The 19332-nt window shown below is 60.7% G+C and overlaps 1 protein-coding gene and 1 long non-coding RNA gene across 2 annotated transcripts; one reads left to right on the top strand and one right to left on the bottom strand.

Moving 5' to 3' along the window:
- Positions 1-7119: 7119 nt before the first annotated feature.
- On the bottom strand, positions 7120-10463 carry LOC142820554 (uncharacterized). The gene is made up of 4 exons (XR_012897775.1): positions 10330-10463; positions 9332-9412; positions 8484-8516; positions 7120-7773 (listed from the first exon to the last, which is right to left on the bottom strand). It is a non-coding gene; the product is annotated as an uncharacterized LOC142820554 (long non-coding RNA).
- Positions 10464-16939: 6476 nt separating this feature from the next.
- On the top strand, positions 16940-18528 carry LOC142820552 (uncharacterized). Its single transcript, XM_075909781.1, has 2 exons — positions 16940-17671; positions 17867-18528. The coding sequence occupies exons 1-2, from the start codon at positions 17122-17124 to the stop codon at positions 18292-18294; spliced, it is 978 nt and encodes a 325-aa protein (XP_075765896.1). The 5' UTR covers positions 16940-17121; the 3' UTR covers positions 18295-18528.
- Positions 18529-19332: the final 804 nt, after the last annotated feature.

The following is a 19332-nucleotide window of genomic DNA, read 5'->3' as shown; positions in this document are numbered from 1 at the left end:
GCGCAGGCACCATGTGCACAAGGCCGCCTGACCCAGCAGAGCCACCCTCCCTTCCGTGCCACTGCTGGGGGCAGCCCTGCCTGCCACACTGACGCTACGTCTAGACGACAGGCTTTTGTCCACAGAAGTTTTGTCGACAGATACCGTGGACAAAGCTTCTGTCAACAAAGAGCATCTAGACTACGTCCAGTTCTGCAGACAGAGCAAGCCGCTTTGTCAACATGACAGTGTAGACGCAAAGGGCAGTGGAGATGCAATAGCGCCTTCTGGCGACAGAACTCTCTCGACAAAAGGCGTTATTCCTCGTAGAATGAGGTTTACAGCTGTCGACAAAACAGCGGAGTCAACAGAACTCAGCAGCAGTGTAGACGCAGGTATAATTGTGTCGACAAAAGTCCACTTTTGTCGACAAAACCCTGTAGTCTAGACACACCCTGAGTGGCCTGCGAGTGGCCCATGCTGGCAGGACTCCCAGCTGCAAAGTCAGCGCCAGCAGCAGCGCAGGAGGAAGGGAGGCCTGGTCTGGTATCTCAGCCCTTCCTTCTGTGCTGCTGCAGGCGGTGGCGCTGCCTTTGGACCTGGGCGGCAGCAGAGCAGCGGCTGCTGTTGTGGGGCCCAGATCGGAGGGGGCCCCACTAGCAGCGAGTGAGGGGTGGTCACTGACGGGTCCCCCAGCTCAGAAGTCAACGCCACCCCAGCAGCAGCGCAGAGGCAGGGTGGCCTGGCATGTTGTTGCCACCGTTCCTTCCGCACTGCTGCTGGCAGGGCTGCCTTCTCCGCTGGGGGACCACAGAGCAGGGGCCACAGGGGAGGTGCCCAGCTCGGAGGGCAGCTCCGCTCCCAGCAGCAGCGCAGAAGGAAGGGGGAGTGGCTGCCATTGCATCCTTCCCTCTTCCCCCTGCTGGGGGCATCGCTCCCTTCCAAGCTGGGTGGCCAGAGCGAGCGGGATCCCAGCTGTGGGGTCAGTGCCAGCAGCAGCAGCAGCGCAGGAGAAGTGGAGGCAGCGATGCCGTTGCCACCCGTCCGTCTGCGCCGCTGCTGGCCAGGTTGGGGGCAGAGAGCAGCTGCCCCTCCAGCCGCCCAGCTGGGGAGGCCAGGAGAGATCAGGGACATTTCTTCTTATTTCCAAACTCCGCCGGGATGGGGACCTGGGGACTGAATTGTGAGATTGGTTTCAAATAAATACATTAAAGAGAAATACACAAATTATGTTTTTATGAGCTTTGCTTTCTGGGCCCTAAGCGCACGCTTGGGTCCGTCTCAGCCATTCCCTGCAAACCGGAGGACTTGAAACACTTTTCCCATGACAGCCGAGGGGGCGGCTACACCCCAGGGCCTGTGGGGACAGAGCGGTGCCAGCAGAGCCCCCCCACTGGGATGCAGCCCACAGGCACAGCAGGGGTGTTTCCATTGCCACGACAACAGCCCCTCCCCAGGCAAAGCCCTCCCAGACCTCTGGCTGGAGCAGTCATGCCTAGCAGTTAGAGCAGGGGCTGTGGGTCACAGCTGGGCTCAGGAGTCCCTCAGCAGCTGAAAGGCCGGTCTCCTGGGCTCAGACTTGAAGGGCCGAAGGGACCATCATGAGTACCTAGTCTTACCCCTTGCACCTTGCAGACCCTAGAACCTCACCCACCCCTCCGGTCCAGCCCCACTCTCCCTGGCTGTGTTACTGACGCCCTCACGTCACGGCTCAGCGATGGGGAGGGATGGAAAATCCCCCATTGACACGACTTGATCCCAGCCTGGGACCCTGCCCCACACTGCAGAGGGAGGCAGCCTCGTCCACCCTGCCCCCACGGGCTCTGCACATCTCCCCCTTGACAGTCCCTTCCCACCCCCAGACACGGGATCAGTCGGCGCAGGCGTGTTCTGGCCGGAGCCCCCAGCCACACGGCGGGGAAAGAATTGTCTGGAGCCGCTCAGCACGGGGAGCCCACGTTTCCCTCTGCGGAGCGCGGGGCAGCCGGTCCAATTCCTCCCACTCATGTGAGTTCAAGGGCTGCGGATGGGAGCTGGGCAGCACAAACGCTCACACTGACTCCCAGTTGCCTGAGCCCCCGTGTCGGGGGCACAGCCGGGGGGTGGCTACCCCTCGAGATGAGCCCTTCCAAGGGCGTTGTGCTGCCTTTACTCCAAGGCCGTGCCCTTTCCCCACACTCAGTGTTAACATGGCTGGTCAGCCACGTCTCGAGGGGTGTCTGCTAACAGCTATGTGACTCCGCGGCCTGGCACCCAGAGGGGTCCCCTCGGTTAGAGGCTCCCAGGCCCAGAGGCCTCGTTGAGAAGTGAGTCTCCTCTCCCTCCTGAGACATATGGCCAAGAGGTCCAGTCCATAGGTCAGTCCCTTCTATCAGGAGCAATAGGGCCTAGCTCAGAGGTGAGTGCAAACTTCCAGAGAACTCTCTTGCTACGGGTAGTGGGGTTAGCTGGACCCGGGCCCTCCCGCTACCCTGGGTCCAAGCCCCGGGCCCTGTTGGCCGTGGAGCAGGGACTCCGACTCCGACTGCAGCACGCTGAGCTCTCAAGGAACAATCCCAGCTCTGGTGCATCTCTCCTGTCGTGCAGTCTCTGGGCAGCATCCCGTCCGAGGGCTTCCGTGGCTGCTGCTGGAGTCTCCCGCCACCTCCTGTTACACAGAAATCCCGCCTGGCTGCAGATGAGCATTCATGGCTTCCCCCTCCTGAAATAGCATTTTCCAAGGACCCTTTGTGGAACCCTCCCCATCCCCAGGGTGAAATCAGATTTCAAGTGTGTTCCAGCACCAGCTGACAGGGTCCCATGTCTCTGTGCCACAGCTAGGGCTTCCAGGGAAAACACAAAGCCATTTCCAGATTAGTGCTCTGAGCACTGGGCCGGCAAGGTCCTTACTCACCATGAATGGCTTTGTCTACAAGACCCAGATTAATAACACAGGTATTGGGAGAGTGGGAGCCGTGTCAGTCTGTGTCTATAAAAACAATGAGGGCTCCAGTGGCACCTCAGACTAATGGATTTATCTGAGCATCAATTTTTATGGGCAAACCCCACGTCCTTGTTACTTTCCTACGTGCCTCCAGCGTCCATCCAGGACCCATCACATGCTCCATGTCCAACGCCAAGCCCTGAGACACACCCACACGGGCTCCAGTCTGTCAGGGTATGTCTACACTACCCTCCTAGTTCGAACTAGCGGGGTAATGTAGGCATACCGCACTTGCAAATGAAGCCTGGGATTTGAATTTCCCGGGCTTCATTTGCATAAGCGGGGAGCCGCCATTTTTAAAACCCCGCTGGTTCGAACCCCGTGCAGCGCGGCTACACGAGGCATGAACTAGGTAGTTCGAACTAGGCTTCCTAGCTCGAACTACCGTTACGCCTCGTGAAATGAGCACTTGAGGTGTGGATGCTCCACCGGTTTTTGCACAAAAATTGCAGAAGAAAATTGACAGAACAGAGGACTTTTGCTGGTAGTTATTCCTCTCCCCACAAGGAATAACTCCTTTTTTGCACGACAGCTCTTGCACAAAAAGGCAGGTATAAATGCTCTGCAGGGGTTTTTGCACAAAGCAGAAGTTCTCTAATGCCCATTTTGTGAATGGCAGTCAGAGCTTTCTTGTGCAAAAGTGTCCATGCAGTGTGGACACTCCCTTGTGCAAAAGCACATTACATTTGCAATGCACTTTGACATCTGGATGCGCGTTTGCACAAGAAGTGTTTGCATGAGAACTCTTCCACAAAAGGCTTCTTGTGCAAAAACCCTGCAGTGTAGACTAAGCAAGGGGATTGAGCTGTCATTGATTGCCACTCTTGGGTTAAACCAAAGGGGAGTGAACTATCTCTCTCACCCACACAAACACAGACTGTGATGGGACAGGGCTTATGGACATGAATATACATAACTCAAAGGTGGTTTGAGCAAATGATTTCATCTAACCTGTCCATCTTCATGTCATGATCCACTGGTTCTGTTTATCTTACTCTGTTGTATGTATCTGTGACGGCGCGTTGGGGGGCCCCCGTCTCCTGCACCCCGAAATGGCACAAACAGACTGCACCAGCCGGTGGAATAGAGGAAGTTTATTGCCTCTCCAGGATACAGCACAGCACAGATGGAATCTGGTCACAGAGCTGGGCTAGGATGCCTCAGGCCCCCTTGAGATGGGGGAGACTGGGCCCCTAAACTCCAGCCCCTTTCCCTAGGCTGTCTCCTCCATACTCCCAGACAGCCAGCAACTAACTAACTCCCTTCCAGCCCTGCCCCCCAGCCAGGGCAGCATTCCACCTTCCTTTGTTCCTCTCCATGGGGGGTGTCTGGCCACTGGTTTGCATAGTGACTCATCCTGTTTTGCTGGGTCGTGGTACCCACGGCAGCCAATGGGGGTTACCCCAGAGCCAGCAGCATAGAAACCAGCCAGGTACCTCCACTACGTCACAGTATCATTAGAATGTATAAAATTAGACAGGTGGAGTGGGGAATACTTTGTGAGTTTCAAATGTGCGAATGGGAGACATGGAGGGGGTTACCTGAAACTTCTTGATGAGCCACTGTAAAACAATCTTTTGCCCTTAAGTCTGAGCAGTGGTTGGAAGGGAGCGGCCTCAACTCCTTAACAAAAAGAGTAGGAAAGCAAAGGGTCTTTTGGCTGGGCTGTACCTGAAGGAAGAAGCCAGGCTTCATGGTGTGGAAGAGAGCCCTGGTTTAGAGTGGCAACTGGAAAAGAGGTTTTAGGGTGAGTTTGTGCTGAGGCGTCAGTGTAGAAATAGCCAAGCATTTTTGTTTCTTTTGATTGTAACTTACTTTGTTCTGCCCTTTGTAATTTACTTTGCTCACTTATTACAGCTTAAATCCTACTGCTTCCACTTAATACAATAATTTTTGTTTTCTATCAAACCCGGTATAAGCAATTGTTACCTAGGGGGGAACAACCAGTGTGCACATTCCCACCCTACCCCCACCACGAACAGTGTAGCATGCTGGGGAAACTGAGGCAGACACCATCTTCCTGGAAACTATTACAGCAAATTCCCACCCCCACCACGAACAGTGCAGCATGGTGGGGAAACTGAGACACACCGTGCCTGGAAACTATCACCGAAAATTCAAGCCTGGAAGCCACCTTCTGTGCCTCACATCCCAGGGCGGCCATCGCATTGGCAACACCCCGTGCCCAGGCAGCGCGTGGGGAAGGGCTGGTCCCAGGACTGACCTTGCCAGGCCCCTCTGGGAGACACTGGCAGGTCCTGCACCCTGGGGAGAAAAGGGCTGAACAGCATCCTCCATGCGCTCCCACCCATGCCTGGTCCCTGGACCTCTGGGACTCCAGTTCCTCTTGCCGATGGAGGCTGCTGCGGCTCCGTCTGGTTTGGCACAAGCCAGGGCCCCGTGTGCAGCAGCAATGGCCCCAGCTGCTGATGCAGAACAGACAACGCCCACACCCGGGCCCCTCCTGCCCAGCTGGGTCCTGACCCCCTGGGTCCTGTTACCAGTGGGGCCGGGACCCCCTGCACTTCCCGTCCCAAACTGCTGTGCCGTGTGTCTAGGAGGTGGCTGCTGCGCTGCACCCCAGCTACAGCTGCATTTGGCACCAGGCCAGGAAGTCCCTGCACCAACCGCCCCGTCCCGCCCCAGCGGTGGCTGCATCTCTGTCCCAGGTGAGCGACGCTGGCTAAAAAGCCCCACACCTGCGCCCATGGGATGGCTGCCTCTCAGTGCTGGGCGAGGGGCCCCTGTACCAACAGCCCCACCTCTTCCCCAGAGGTGGCTGCATCTCCGTGTGCAGGTTGTGGGGAGCAGCTGGCAGCCGATGGAGGCCTGAGTCACAGCAGGCTCTGGGGTGGAGGGGAGGGAGGGCGGGCGAGTGTCCAGAGGGGTCAGGGGCAGGAATGGGAGGGGAGTTAGAGGGCAGGTGCAGTGAGTGTCTTTGGCCACCAGGTGGCGGCAGGACCCTGGGAGGGTGGGTCAAGCTGGAGTTCGGGGCTTGTGACTGATTTTGCTGCCTGCTTGGAGACCCCCACACCCCCAGCTGGCTGGGCACAGGGAGGGGGCACAGTTAGGCTAAGGGCCTGGCTGTCCTGCCCCCAATGACATGCTCACTGCTGCAATGAGTGCGTCTGTTCTAAGCACCTCGGTGGGTGGGTGGGCGTGGACCAGAGACGGGCGGACGTCCTGCTTCCTGCAGGCAGGGCTCCATGGGAGCGGAACGTGGGCAGTGTGATGAGTACCCCACCCCGTTCTGGGGCTGCAGGGGTTCAACCTGGCTCCCTGAGCGAGGGTCCCCGCCTGAGATCCCTATTGGGCATGCTCCAGCGGAAGGCAGCTATAAAAGCAGGGGGAGGGGGAGCAGCTCAGTGGGGCTGGTGTTGGCTGGACTTTGTGTCCGGGAAGAGCTCTCGGGGGGGAGGACGGGGGGGTCTGCCAGAGAGGTCAGTACCAGAGGCGGCCGCTTGCTTTTCTCTCGCCTCTCACAAGCTCTTTGGGGGACACAGAGTTTGGGGTGCCCCGGGGTTGGTTTCCATTGTCTGCCCCACTTGTGGGTTCCAAACACTTGATGGTGGCAGCAGGTCCCCCAAAAACTGGGTTTTGGGGATTTGGGGAAGCCTGCAGAGGCAGGGTTTGGGGTGCTCTTGCTGGCCCCCAACTTCTGCATTTATTGTGCCAAAGTGGGGCATAGCCCTGACAGGGGCTCCTGGAGGTGGGGCTAATCTGGGGCTGCCAGATCTGTTAGCTCCCGGGGGAGGGTCACCCCTTGACGGGCGGTGTCCTCTCCTGTCGCTATCTCGTGTCCCGGGAAGGGTTTGGAGGTGCTGAAGCTGGAGCACTGTGGAGGGCTGGACGTGCTTGCCCAGGGCTGGGGGGTGCGGATGTCATAGGCTCCTTCCCCACTCTGGCATGATAAATGCGGAAGTGGGGCCTGCAAAAGTAACCAGAACCTGATCTCTCCAGGCTGTGTAAAAACTTCCCCTCAAAAACTTAACCTAGATTTGGGGGACAAAATCCGCTGCCACCACCCAAGTGATGAGAAAAAAAACCAGGGGGAGAGCACTTGGGAAATCTCCCCCCTAAGGGAAAAACCAGGACACAACAATTAACCGATGCCAGGTTAATACAAAGAAACGAGAAAGAACGTTTATTATGGTGACGGCGTGTGGGGGTTCCCGATTCTGCCCCCCGTAGCAGTGGGAACAGGCTCTGCCAGCCAGTAGAACAGGGGGGCTTATTGCTTCTCCAGGGTACAGCCCAGCACAGACGTGATGTGGCTACAGGAGTCAGGGCCAGGCAGCCTCAGACCCCTTGGGGTGGGGGGTCAATCGTCCCTGGACCCTCGCCCTCAGCTTCGGTTGTTCCCTTCATGTTTCCAAGCCAGCAACTGCCCCTTCCCCCCAAAACCTCCCTCCTTTGTCCCCTCCCTGCCCTCCACCGGTCGGACAGGTTGGGTCTTGGCCTAGGAAGGTGACCGTAGGCAGCCGTCCTGCTGGGACGTGCTACCGACACCGGCCAGTAGGGGTCACCCCCAGCCCACACCGCCACCAGTGGATGTCCCAAGGGTACGGCTGCCCAGTGCACCACAGTCATCACCACAACACTCCTGTTGCAAGCAGAGCGACCAGCTAGAAAAGTCCCCCAGTGATGTCCCCATGGAGGGACCCGCCCCGGGCCAGGGCTGGGTTACAAAGGCGAGCGCGGAGCTTTGGCGCTGAGCAGGCTGGAGCGAGGGGAGAGTCCAGAGCCCGGCAGGAGATTCAGTCGGGACCCTCCGCGGCTGCAGGGCCCACGGCTCCGTCAGACATTAGGAACTGGGCAGGGAGAGGCAGGGTCAGGCGGGCAGGGCCGGTCACACTGTACGGCTCACGGGTGCTCAGGGGAGGGGGGGCTCTGACCGGGGCCCACGTGGAAGGGAACGGACCCCGCAAGCCGGTCACCCACCCCCGTGCAGCAGCCACCCTGCTCCCGGTGCCGGCGCCATCTCCCGTCCAAGCCAGACACGCCCCCACCACCACCCCATAGCCTCTCCTGCCTGGGACCCACCAGTCTCTGGCCCTGACCCCCCCCCCGGTCCCTCGTGCCAGCATCCCTCTGCCCCAGGGTGGGTGTGAGGCTGCCCCAGGTGAGAGGCTGCACTGAGCCCTGAGGTGTGGGGCGACGCAGGGAGGTGGCGGAAGTCGGGGGAGTTACACATGGGGCTGGTACCTGCTCCCTGGGCTAAGACCCTGCACCACCCCAAGACTGGGCACATGGGGTGGGGCTTTCAGAAGCACCTTGGGGACTCAGGAGCCCAAACCCCAGTAAATCAGTGGGGCTGAGGCTCCTGCCTCCCTCCCCCTCAGTGTAGGACACGTCCCACCAGTCCCCAGCCACAAAGCCAGGAGCCAGGCTAGACACAAGCCAGACACCCCCAGAGCCACAGCTGGCCAGATGCAGCCGACGGGAGGGGCGGGGGGCAGACTGCTGAGCCCCAGAGCGCACAGTGAGCCGCACAGGGATGGGGGAACGACTCAGCACTTACCTGCGGCTTGTCTGCGGCAACCTCTCTACTTCCCTGCAGAGGGAGACAAGGCAGAGCAGTGAGTGCGGGGAGTCTGGGGAGTCCCACCCCGCAGCGCAGGGAGCCGGGGGCAGGTCCGGGTGCCACGGAACAGACAACAAAGCCTGTCCAGCCATCCTGCTTTGGGGGGTCCTGTCTGTGGGGCTGGGCCCAGCTCCCCGCTCTGAGCCCTGCGACTGGGCACAGCAGGGAGAGGAGAAAGAGCCTGAAGCAGGAGCCTGTCGCGAGGCCTGAACCCGAGTGAGCAGTAATTGTGCTAGGAGCAGGAAGTCGGCGCCTGGGACGTGAACTCGGCCCTAGCCCGGCTAAACCGCGCAGACGTGCAATTGCCTCCCGCCAAGAAGGGCCCCGTGAGGGAGAGGAAACGCTGCTGGGGTGTCTCCCCTGGGCCTACAGCTTCTCCCCAGGGAGTCCTGGGCCAGTGCTGGGGACGTTGCTGTGGGCTCAGTCCCTGGCCCGACTGCAGAGCTTGGTGGGAAGGAACACGCCAGGGCCTCCTGCCACTCCTGCATCTGCAGCCACTTTGTTGCGGAAAACGTGTTTCCCAAACATAGCCCATGTACACGGGGCCAAAGTTTGGGAAAACCTGTTCTGTTGGAGGGGTGAAACCAGGCACAGCAGCTCCCCTCCCGCAGTCCCTCTGAGCCCCTCACAACCTCCTCCATGGGCGCCGCGCCCTCGGTCTGGTCCCAAGTTCACACCCCCAGCCCCACCGGGAGTCCATTTGAGCCCTCTCCTAGCCTTGCACGCAGCCCCTCTGCACAGCTGGTGTTCCACTCAGACCCCCCGCTCGAATGCCCCGCACTCACCCCCGCTCTGGCTGAGGGGCTTACCCCCGGTCTTTGGGTCACTGTCCACTTTGGGCTTGTCCTGGAAGAGTTTGCAGATCCCTGTGTCGAGAATGCAGGGGGGTATCAGGAAGGCAAAAGCACAATTGGAAGTGCAGCTAGCAAGGGATGTGAAGGGGAACAAGAAAGGTTTCGACAGGCATGTCAGCAAGAAGAGGGGGATCAGAGAGGGGATGGGCCCTTCCTGGATGAGGGAGGAAACCTAGTGACAGATGATGTGAGGAAAGCAGAAGTACTCAAGGCTTCCTTTGCCTCTGTCTTCTCAGACAAGGTCAGCTCCCAGATGAATGCACTAGGCTAAGCAGTATGGGAAGGCAGAGGACGGCGCTCGGTGGGGAAAGAACAGGTCAGGAACTATTCAGAAAAGCTAAACGTACACAAATCCATGCGCCCGGATTTAATGCATCCGAGGGTACTGAGGGAGTTGGCAAACGTCATGGCAGAGCCTTTGCCCGTTATCTTTGAAACGTTGTGGAGATCGGGAGAGATCCCGGACGACTGGAAAAAGTCAGATGTAGCGCCCATCTTTAAAAAAGGGAAGAAGGACGATCCAGGGAACTACAGGACTTCCGCTTCCAGCCCGGCAGGCAGCCGTGCCCTGAGCCCAGTGTGTTGCTTCCCAAGCCCCAGGGCTGTTTGCGCCATTTCTGGGAACTATTTGGGTTTGTCCCCCCTAGGGGGCGACTTTGGACCCAGGGAAGTTTGCCCCCAGCAGCAGCTCAGGCGGGGGGCTGCTGACAGACCCCAGGTCCCGCACGTCCCCTGCCAGGAGTGCACCAGCAGCGCAGGAGGCAGGGGAGAGGTGCCAGGCAGCCGCAGCGGGCGCCGTTTTGCCTGAGCCGCCATCACCCCTCCCGCACGAGCTCTGCTCTGTCGGAGGGACTGTGGGGGAAGAGGAGCAGCCCAGCCCCAAAGGGCCATGTCCCTGGTCCAGCTGCAACGCGCGGCTCTGCTCTCACCTGCGCTCTCCAGAGCATTCAGGAACAGCTCCATGTCTTCAGGGGACCAGCTGATCTCCCCCGCTCTAGGCTGCCTGCACAGGAGCTCTGCCGTGGCCTTGCGTTAGGCTGAAGGGAGACGGGGGGGTCAGAGCCACCTGCTCCAGGACCCCGCATCCCTTCTCCCCCCCTTCCCACCCCGCCCCCGACATCGCCCCCTGCACCGCCTGGGCTACAGACCTGGTCTCAGCACAGGCCCCGAAGGGAACCCGGCAGAGCCTGGAATCCCAAGACCAGCTGTTCGGCGCACACGGACCCGCCCCCTGCTTCCACCGGGCCCCGCCCCCAAGCAGCCATTGAACACTGATTGGGGGAGAAAGTTGGAGGGCAGGGCTGGACCTCCCCACTCCCAGCCACTGGCTCCCCACGCCCCTCCCCCCAGCAGTGCCCTCGCCAGGCACAGGAGCTGGTCCCAGCCACTAATGCCCAAGCAATTAACACCCTGCTGGGGCTCCCCCCACTCACCCACCGCCCGGCGCATTTAGTGTGTGGGCAGGGGCCCCATGGTCCTGTCTGTGCCCAGTCTGGAGACCTGCCACCCCCGTGTGGTCACTGCCCCCCACACCCAGAGGCAGGGAAAGACCCCAGGAATCCTGGCTCCCAGCCCCCTGCTCTAACCACTGGCCCCCACTCCCCTCCCAGAGCCGGGGGAGACCCCAGGAGTCCCGCTCCCACCTGGCAGACAGCCGTGCCCTGACCCCAGTGTTTGGCTTCCCAAACCCCAGGGCTGTTTGCGCCATTTCGGGGAACTATTTGGGCTGGTCCCCCCTGGGAGGCGGCTCTGGGCCCGGGGCAGTTTGCCCTGAGCAGCAGCTCAGGCTGGGGGGATGCGGGTCCCAGGCTCTGTCTGCCCTGCAGACTTTCTCCGGGGGGGTTTCTGCCGTGTCCAGGGAACGCAGCAGCCCCCCACTTGCCGGGGGAGGTGCGGGGGGGTGGGGTGACCTCTGAGCGAGGGGTGTCCCAGACAGGGAAACCAGGGGAGGTGGGCCAGACACGGACCAGTTGGGGTATGTCTACACTACAAAGTTAGTTCGAACTAACATTCATAGCCGCTACACTAGCGCTCCGCTAGTTCGAATTTGAATCGAACTAGCGGAGCGCTTAGTTCGAACTAGGAAAACCTCATTTTACGAGGATTAAGCCTAGTTCGAACTAGCTAGTTCGAATTAAGGGGTGTGTAGCCCCCTAATTCGAACTAGTGGGAGGCTAGCCCTCCCCAGCTTGCCCTGGTGGCCAACACCAGGGAAACTCGTCTGCCCCCCTCCCGGCCCCGGACCCCTTAAAGGGGCACGGGCTGGCTACGGTGCCCGTGCCAGGTGCAAGCCTGCCAGCACCCAGCCAGCAGACCCTGCACCTGGCACGGCACAGAGCCACCCACCCGATGTCCCCCAGCCCACCCCCTCTTCCCGGGACCAGGCTGGCAGCTCCCGGGAGCTTGCCCTGGACCGCAAAAGGCGGGCACCTTCCTGGGCTAGTGCAGACATCGTGGACCTCGTCCACGATCTCCGCACTAGGCACAGGAAAGTGGCCGGCTAGGGCAGGAGAGCTGCCAGCCTGGCCACCCAGGAGCAGGTGTGCATGAAAATCAAGGGGGTCCACTGAGACCCCCGACCCTGAGCCCTGAGCTTACAATGGCCGTCCTGGGTCAGACCAAAGGTCCATCTAGCCCAGTAGCCTGTCTGCCGACAGCAGCCAACCCTAGGGACCCTGGAGGGGATGGACCGAAGACAGTGACCAAGCCATTTGTCTCGTGCCATCCCTCTCCAGCCTTCCACAAACTTTGGGCAGGGACACCACTCCTACCCCCTGGCTAAGACTACTCCATGGACCCAACCTCCTTGACTTGATCTCACTTCCCTTTCAACTCTGTTCTAGTTGTAGCCTTCACAGCCTCCTGCAGCAAGGAGTTCCGCAGGTTGACTCTTTGCTTTGTCAAATACAACTTTCTCTTACTAGTTTGAAGCCTGCTACCCATTCCTTTCCTTTGGTGTCCTCTAGTCCTTCTTTAAGGGAACTCAGGAAGAACTTTTCTGAATGCACCCTCTCCACCCAACCCCTGCTTTTAGAGACCTCTATCCTGTCCCCCCTCCGTCTCCTCTTTTCTAAGCTGAAAAGTCCCAGTCTCTGTAGCCTTTCTTCATCTGGGACCTGTTCCCAACCCCTGATCATGTTAGTTGCCCTCCCCTCTCCCAGCCTTTCTCTTCCCCTCTCCCACCTCCTTTTCCCAGTCTCCCCCAGTTTTGTTCAATAAAGACAGAGTCAATGTTGGAAGAAACGTTATCTTTATTTTGTACATCAATAAGAAGAGGGGCTAGGGAAGGGTAAGTGGAAGAAGGTGAGGGAGGAATGGGGTACGAGCCCCCGATGGGGAGGACTGGGCTGGCTCTGCGGGCTTCTGGGGGTGGAAGCTCTCCTGCAGCCCCCCAATTACCCCCTCTCCCCAGATGGCAGCCTGCGGCAAGTGCAGCTGGTCTGATGGCCGAGTGCTGTGATGTGCCCAGTGTGGGTACTCCGGGCACTCCAAGCCAGGACTGCTTTGCAAGCGGGGCACCCCTGAGAACTGTCTGTCCGGGGTGGGGATCGGGACCCTTTAAGCACAGCCCTTGGCTAGCCTGTGACAGCAGCTCCATGCTCTAAGTCCTCCTCTGATGCCCTGCCGGCACTGCTTCCGGCCATCCTTAAGCCCTGTTCAGAGTCCACTCAATGTGGACTTGCTAGTTCGAATTAGCAAAACGCGAATTCGAACTAGTTTTTAGTTCTAGACGCGTTAGTTCGAATTAGCTTAGTTCGAATTAACTAATTCGAGCTAAGTTAGTTGGAACTAGCGCTGTAGTGTAGACGTACCCTTTGGTAGTGCGGGGGACTCTCAACTGTGTACGATGGGCCCACATGCCAGAGATGGCCCAGGGCACTGCTGGGGGAGAGTCTGGCAGTGCGGGGGTGAGGACACACCCGCCCCACGGCCCCCACCCGGCTAGAACTGGAAGGCGCCGAGTGGCATCGAGCCCAAGGCCCTGGTGTGGGCAAGGGCAGGATTGGGGCCTTACAGCCCTGGGGGAGGGGAGATTTCCAGAAAGGGCCCTGTGAGGCAGAGGGGACACTGGGGCATCTGCCCTGGGCCAGATGGGCCTGGATCCAGGCAGGAGGGTCCAGGGGACACGTCCCAGACCGGAGGAAAAGGACCAGGCAGGTCTGTGGCCCGGTAAGCACAGAGCCCCCCCGCCCCACTGCCCTCCTCCCCTGCCTGCCTGGGGAGGGAAGAGGGAGCAGCATTTGCTGGGACGCACTTCCACTGCGGGGCAATGGGCGCAGCCGGAGGGGGGAGTGACGGTGACTCGCCGGGGGGGGGGGGGGGGGTGGAAAGTGGCCAGGCCTTAAAGGCCATTTCCCTGTTCCTCCCCCCTCCCCGGGCCTGCTCTCACCCCCGCTCTGGCCGAGCCGCTCCCTCAGCTCCTCCAGGGTGTGCTCGTTGTCCAGGGACTTCAGGACCGAGGCGACAGCCTTCAGGGTGGCCTCGTCCGGCAGCGGGAAGATGAACTGGAACTGGGGTTGCTGCTCCCCACGCTGCTCCGCTCCGCCCTCCCCACCAGCAGGCCGCCGGCGCAGACAGCCCGGCTTGAGCATCACTGGAGGGGGGGGGTCAGAGTCACCGGCCCCCCACGTCCCTTCCCCCTGCACCTCACGTCCCTCCCCGCGCTGCCCCGACTCACCAGCGTAGCCCCCCCGCAGCGCCAGGGCCATGTGGCTGCCAGCACCAGACGCTCGTAGCTGGCAGGCCCATGAACGCTGATTGGGGGAGAAAGTTGGAGGGCAGGGATGAATCCCCCCCTCCAGCCGCTGGCTCCCCACAGCCTCCCCCCAGCCCTGCCCTGGCCAGGTACAGGAGTGGCAGCCTGGCACAGCCATTAACATCCAAGCAATTAATGCCCTGCCCGGCCTCCCCACCCTCCCAACCGGTGGATTTTCTGTGTGGGCAGGGGCCCATGGTTTTTTTGTGTCCCGCCGTCCCCATACTGGACACCTGCCACCCGTGTGATCACTGTCCCTCTGCCCCAGAGCCAGAGGGAGAACGCAGAGGAGTTCCTATCCCAGCTCCCCTGCTCTAACCACTGGCCCACACTCCCCTCCCAGAGCCAGGGGGAGACCCCAGGAGTCCCATTCCCACCCGGCAGGCAGTCGTGCCCTGACCCCAGTATTTTGCTTCCCAAGCCCCAGGGCTGTTTGCGCCATTTCTGGGAAGTGTTTAGGCTGGTCCCCCCTGGAGAGCAGCCGGCCCCGCCGGCGAGGGGAGAGGACCAAGCCCGGGCAGGTTTGGCAGGACGGGGGGGGGGGGAGGTCCCTCCCATTGGCACGATGGGCCCACGCACCAGAGCTGGCCCAGGGCACCGCTGGGGGAGAGTCCGGCAGCGCAGGGGTGAGGACGCACCTGCCGCACGGTCCCCACCCGGCTAGATCCGGAAGGGACTGAGCCCAGGGCCCAGGAGCAGCTGGGGCAGGATTTGGGATCTTACAGTCCTGGGGGAGCGGAGGGGAGGCTGCCAGGGAGGGGGGGGCTGCTAAGAAGGGCCCCGTGATGCAGAGGGAAGGCTGAGGCCTCTCCCCCGGGCCAGATGGGCCTGGATCCAGGTGCGAGGGCCCAGGGGACATGTCCCAGGTTGGAGGAGAAGGACCAGGCAGGGCTGGGGCCTGGTGAACACAGACACCCCCCTCCTGTTTCCCCCTCCGCCCGCTTGGGGAGGGAGTTGGGAAAGCGTCCGGACCCCAAAGTCAATTTCCCTGCCCCACCTCCCCACGCCCCCCGGGGCTGCTCTCCTCTGCGCTCTGGCAGAACTGCTCACCCGTCTCCTTCACGGTGCTCTCGGGGCACTGGACCTCTTGATCCTCAGGCAGCCTGTACAGGGATCCCGGCTTGAGCGTCACTGGAGGGGGGGGGTCAGAGTCACCGGCTCCAGGACCCCACGTCCTTTCCCCCCCCCTCACGTCCCTCCCTGCGCTGCCCCGACTCACCGGCGTAGCCCCCCTGCAGCGCCAGGGCTGTGTGGCTGCCAGCACCAGACGCTCGCCGGATCCCCCCAATGCTGCCCTGGCCAGGCACAGGGGAGGCAGCCTGGCACAGTCATTAACGCCCAAGCAATGAACACCCTGCCCAGCCTGCCCCCGCATCCCCGGCCTGTGTATTTACTGGGTGGGCAGGGGCCCCACGGACCCTTCTGCGCCCTGCCCCCCGTATGGTGGGGCTGCGGCTGGGCATCCAGGTGAGCACCAGCCCCCCCCCCCCCCAGGTCTGGGGAGAAAAGGGAAAAATCTGCTTGCTGGGATGTGCTTCTGCTGCTGGGCAGTGCACCCACAGCTGGCAGGGAGGGGAGGGGGAGGGGGAGAGGGAGGAGCCGGGCCTCAAAGGGGCATCCCTGTTCCCGCTGCCCCCACCCCCCGGACCTGCACTCACCCGAGTCTTGGTTGAAGGACTCGTGCTGGGGCTGCAGGACCCATTTCGCCTCTGGGCCACTCCAAGATGCGATTGCTAGCAAATAATCCACTTGGATTTACTTAGTAAATGCTGCAAGCCATAGTTTCAGCTTGTCTGCCACTGTTATTACTTGACAATGTCCGACTGCGATAGCGTTCTTTGATGGGATAACGAGTCTTGTGGATAAGGGAGAGGCGGTGGACGTGTTATGTCTAGACTTTAGTAAGGCGTTTGATATGGTCTTGCGTGATATTCTTATCAATAAACTAGGGAAATACAACTTAGCTGGGGCTACTATAAGGTGGGTGCAGAACTGGCTGGATAACCGTAGTCAGGAAGTAGTTATTAATGCTTCTCAATCCTGCTCGAAAGGTATAATAAGTGGGATTCCGCAGGGGTCTGTTTTCGGACTGCTTCCCTTCAATATCTTCATCAGCGATTTAGATATTGGCATAGAGACGATTCTTATTAAGTTTGCAGCTGATCCCAAGCTGGGAGGGGTTGCAACTGCTCTGCAGGATAGGGTCAGAATTCAAAATGATTTGGACACACTGGAGAAATGGTCTGAGGTAAATAGGATGAAGTTTTATAAAGACAAATGCACTTAGGAAGGAACAATCAGTTTCACACATGCAGAATGGAAAATGACTGTCTAGGAAGGAGTACGGCAGAAAAGGATCTAGGGGTTATAGCGGACCACAAGCTAAATAGGAGTCAACAGTGTCATACTGTTACAGAAAAAGCAAACATGTTTCTGGGCTGCATGAACAGGAGTGTTGTGCGCAAGACACGAGAAGTCATTCTTCCGCTCTGCCCTGAGCTGATTAGGCCTCAGTTGGAGTATTTTGTCCAGTTCTGCGCACCGCATTTCAAGAAAGATGTGGAGAAATTGGAGAGGGTATGTCTACACTAGAAAGTTAGTTCGAACTAACGGACGTTAGTTCGAACTAACTTTCCTATGCGCTACACTAGCGCTCCGCTAGTTCGAATTTGAATCGAACTAGCGGAGCGCTTAGTTCGAACTAGGTAAACCTCATTTTACGAGGACTAACGCCTAGTTCGAACTAGCTAGTTCGAACTAAGGGCTGTGTAGCCCTTTAGTTCGAACTAGTGGGAGGCTAAGGCTTCCCAGGTTTCCCTGGTGGCCACTCTGGCCAACACCAGGGAAACTCTATTGCCCCCCTCCCGGCCCCGGAGCCCTTAAAGGGCCACGGGCTGGCTACTCACTTTGTGCCAGTTGCAAGGCTGCAAGCACCCGTGCCTGCACAGCCTGCACCTGCCACACTATGAGCCAGCCATCCGAGGGCTCCCAGCCCTCCACTGCTCCCCACGACCAGCCTGGCGGCTCCCGGGAGCCTGCCCGGGGGCGCAAAAGGCGGGCGCCCGCCTGGTCAAGTGCGGAGATCGTGGACCTCATCGAGGTTTGGGGGGAAGCCTCAAATGTCCACGATCTCCGCACTAGCCACCGGAACGCGGCCGTCTATGGACGCATGGCTGCCAGCCTGGCCGCCAGGGGCCACCAGCGCAGCCGGGAGCAGGTGCGCTGCAAGATTAAAGACTTGCGGCAGTCCTACTCCCGGGCCTGCCTGCCAGGGGCTGACCCGGAGGCCTGCCCCCACTTCCATGCCCTGGACCGCATCCTGGGGCCTCATGCCGTCCCTGCCCCCCGGGACGTGATTGACCCCGGGGCAGAGGGACCGCTCCTGGACACCGAGGAGGAGGAAGAGGGCTCTGAGAGCCAGGAGCCTGCTGCCAGCCTTCCCAGGACCCGGGACCCCCGAGGCACCCCACAGAGCCGCTCGCCTGCATCATCAGAGGCCGGGGAGGCATCCACCTGTGAGTACCCTCGTGTTCCCCTTATGTGTACGGGGGGCTGGGGCGAGAGGGAGCCCCGGGACCGTGCGCCTGGGCCTTGCCCACTACGGAGCAGCAGCTGGGGATCCTGCAGGGGCCCTGGCCTTGCAGAGGGGAGCTGGGTTTCACACACCTGGGCCCCTGGGGTAATTGACCGCTGGTCTTCTTGCACCACAGCTGCAGCACCGGGGACTGCAGGGCGCACCACCCCGCCTGCAGCAGCCGCCCGCGCCCGGGCAAGCAGGACAGCCAGGAACCAGGAGGACTACCAGAGGCGGCATCTCCGGTTCCTGGACCGACAGCTCCGTCTCCAGGACCACTGGGTCCAGGAGGACCTCAGGCTGCGCCAGAGGAGTCTGGAGGCCCTGGAGGAGCAGGGCCGTGCCCTGCGAGGCCACCTCCAGAGCCTGCTAGACCGCTTTCCATTTCCTCCTCCCCCTGCTCCCCCTCTTGCTCCCCCTGCTCCTCCTGCTCCTCCTGCTTCCGCTCCTGCTTCCTCCACACCCCCTGTCCTCTCTGCCCCCCCCTCCACAACCATTCCCCACCGACGCCCCCGGACCCGCAGTGTGGCGAGACGGGAGAGGCACCCAGACTCCCACCCCTGAGCTTTCCTTTCCCTTCCTCCCTTCCCTCCCCTCCCCTTCCAGCTCCCTCGTCCCAGGTTTCCCCCTCCCTTCTCCCACCTTCATTCCTCCCTCCCCCACCCCAGTTCTCTGAAATAAACAGACGTTTTTGTTGGAAAAACAGGTGTCTTTATTTGACAGTAGGTAGGGAGGGGAAAGGGGAAGGGGGGGGTAGGGTGGAAGAAGGCCCCGGTGGGGCATGCAGGGAGAGGTCAGTCCTCCTCCTCCTCCACCTGGAAGCTCTCCCGCAGGGCTTCCCGGATCCGGATGGCCCCCCGCTGGGCTTCCCGGACGGCGGCGGTGCGGGGCTGACCGTAGTGTCCAGCCATGCGGTCAGCCTCAGCCATCCAGGCTGGCAAGAAAGCCTCCCCCTTCCGCTCACACAAATTGTGGAGCACACAACATGCCGCCACCACGGGAGGGATGTTGTGCTCGGCCAGGTCCAGACGGGTGAGGAGGCATCGAAAGCGGGCTTTCAGTCGCCCGAAGGCCCCCTCCACCACGATGCGGGCCCTGCTCAGCCTGTTATTGAAGGCCTGGCGGGAGGGATTGAGGTGTCCCGTGTAGGGCTTCATGAGCCAGGGCTGCAGTGGGTAGGCGGCATCCCCCACCAGGCAGACGGGCATGTCCACGTCCCCGACCCTGATGTGGCGGTCGGGGAAGAAGGTCCCGTCCTGCAGCCGCTGGCACACGGAGGAGTTCCGGTACACCCGGGCGTCGTGTGCTTTGCCGGACCAGCCCACATTTATGTCCGTCAACTGTCCCCGGTGGTCACATACGGCCTGCAGGATGACGGAGAAGTACCCCTTGCGGTTCACGTACCGGGACGCCTGGTGTTCCGGGGCACGGATGGGGATGTGCGTCCCGTCGATGGCCCCCCCGCAGTTGGGGAAGCCGAGGGCGCCGAATCCCCGGATGACGGCATCCGGGTTGGCGAGGCGGACCACCCTGCGGAGCAGCACCCGGTTGATGGCCTTGACCACCTGCGGAGAGAGACACAGCAAAGCGTCAATCAGTGGG

This window comes from Pelodiscus sinensis, chromosome 26, assembly GCF_049634645.1.
Source record: "Pelodiscus sinensis isolate JC-2024 chromosome 26, ASM4963464v1, whole genome shotgun sequence".
NCBI classification, from domain to species: Eukaryota; Metazoa; Chordata; order Testudines; family Trionychidae; genus Pelodiscus; species Pelodiscus sinensis.
Note: the sequence above shows the minus strand (reverse complement) of the source record. Positions and strands in the feature narration are given on the sequence as shown.

Coding starts and splice junctions, on each gene's coding strand:
- LOC142820552 (XM_075909781.1), top strand. CDS start 17,122: ATGAGCCAGCCATCCGAGGGCTCCCAGCCCTCCACTGCTCCCCACGAC. Junction 17,672..17,866: donor GGCCGGGGAGGCATCCACCT/GTGAGTACCCTC, acceptor CTTGCACCACAG/CTGCAGCACCGGGGACTGCA.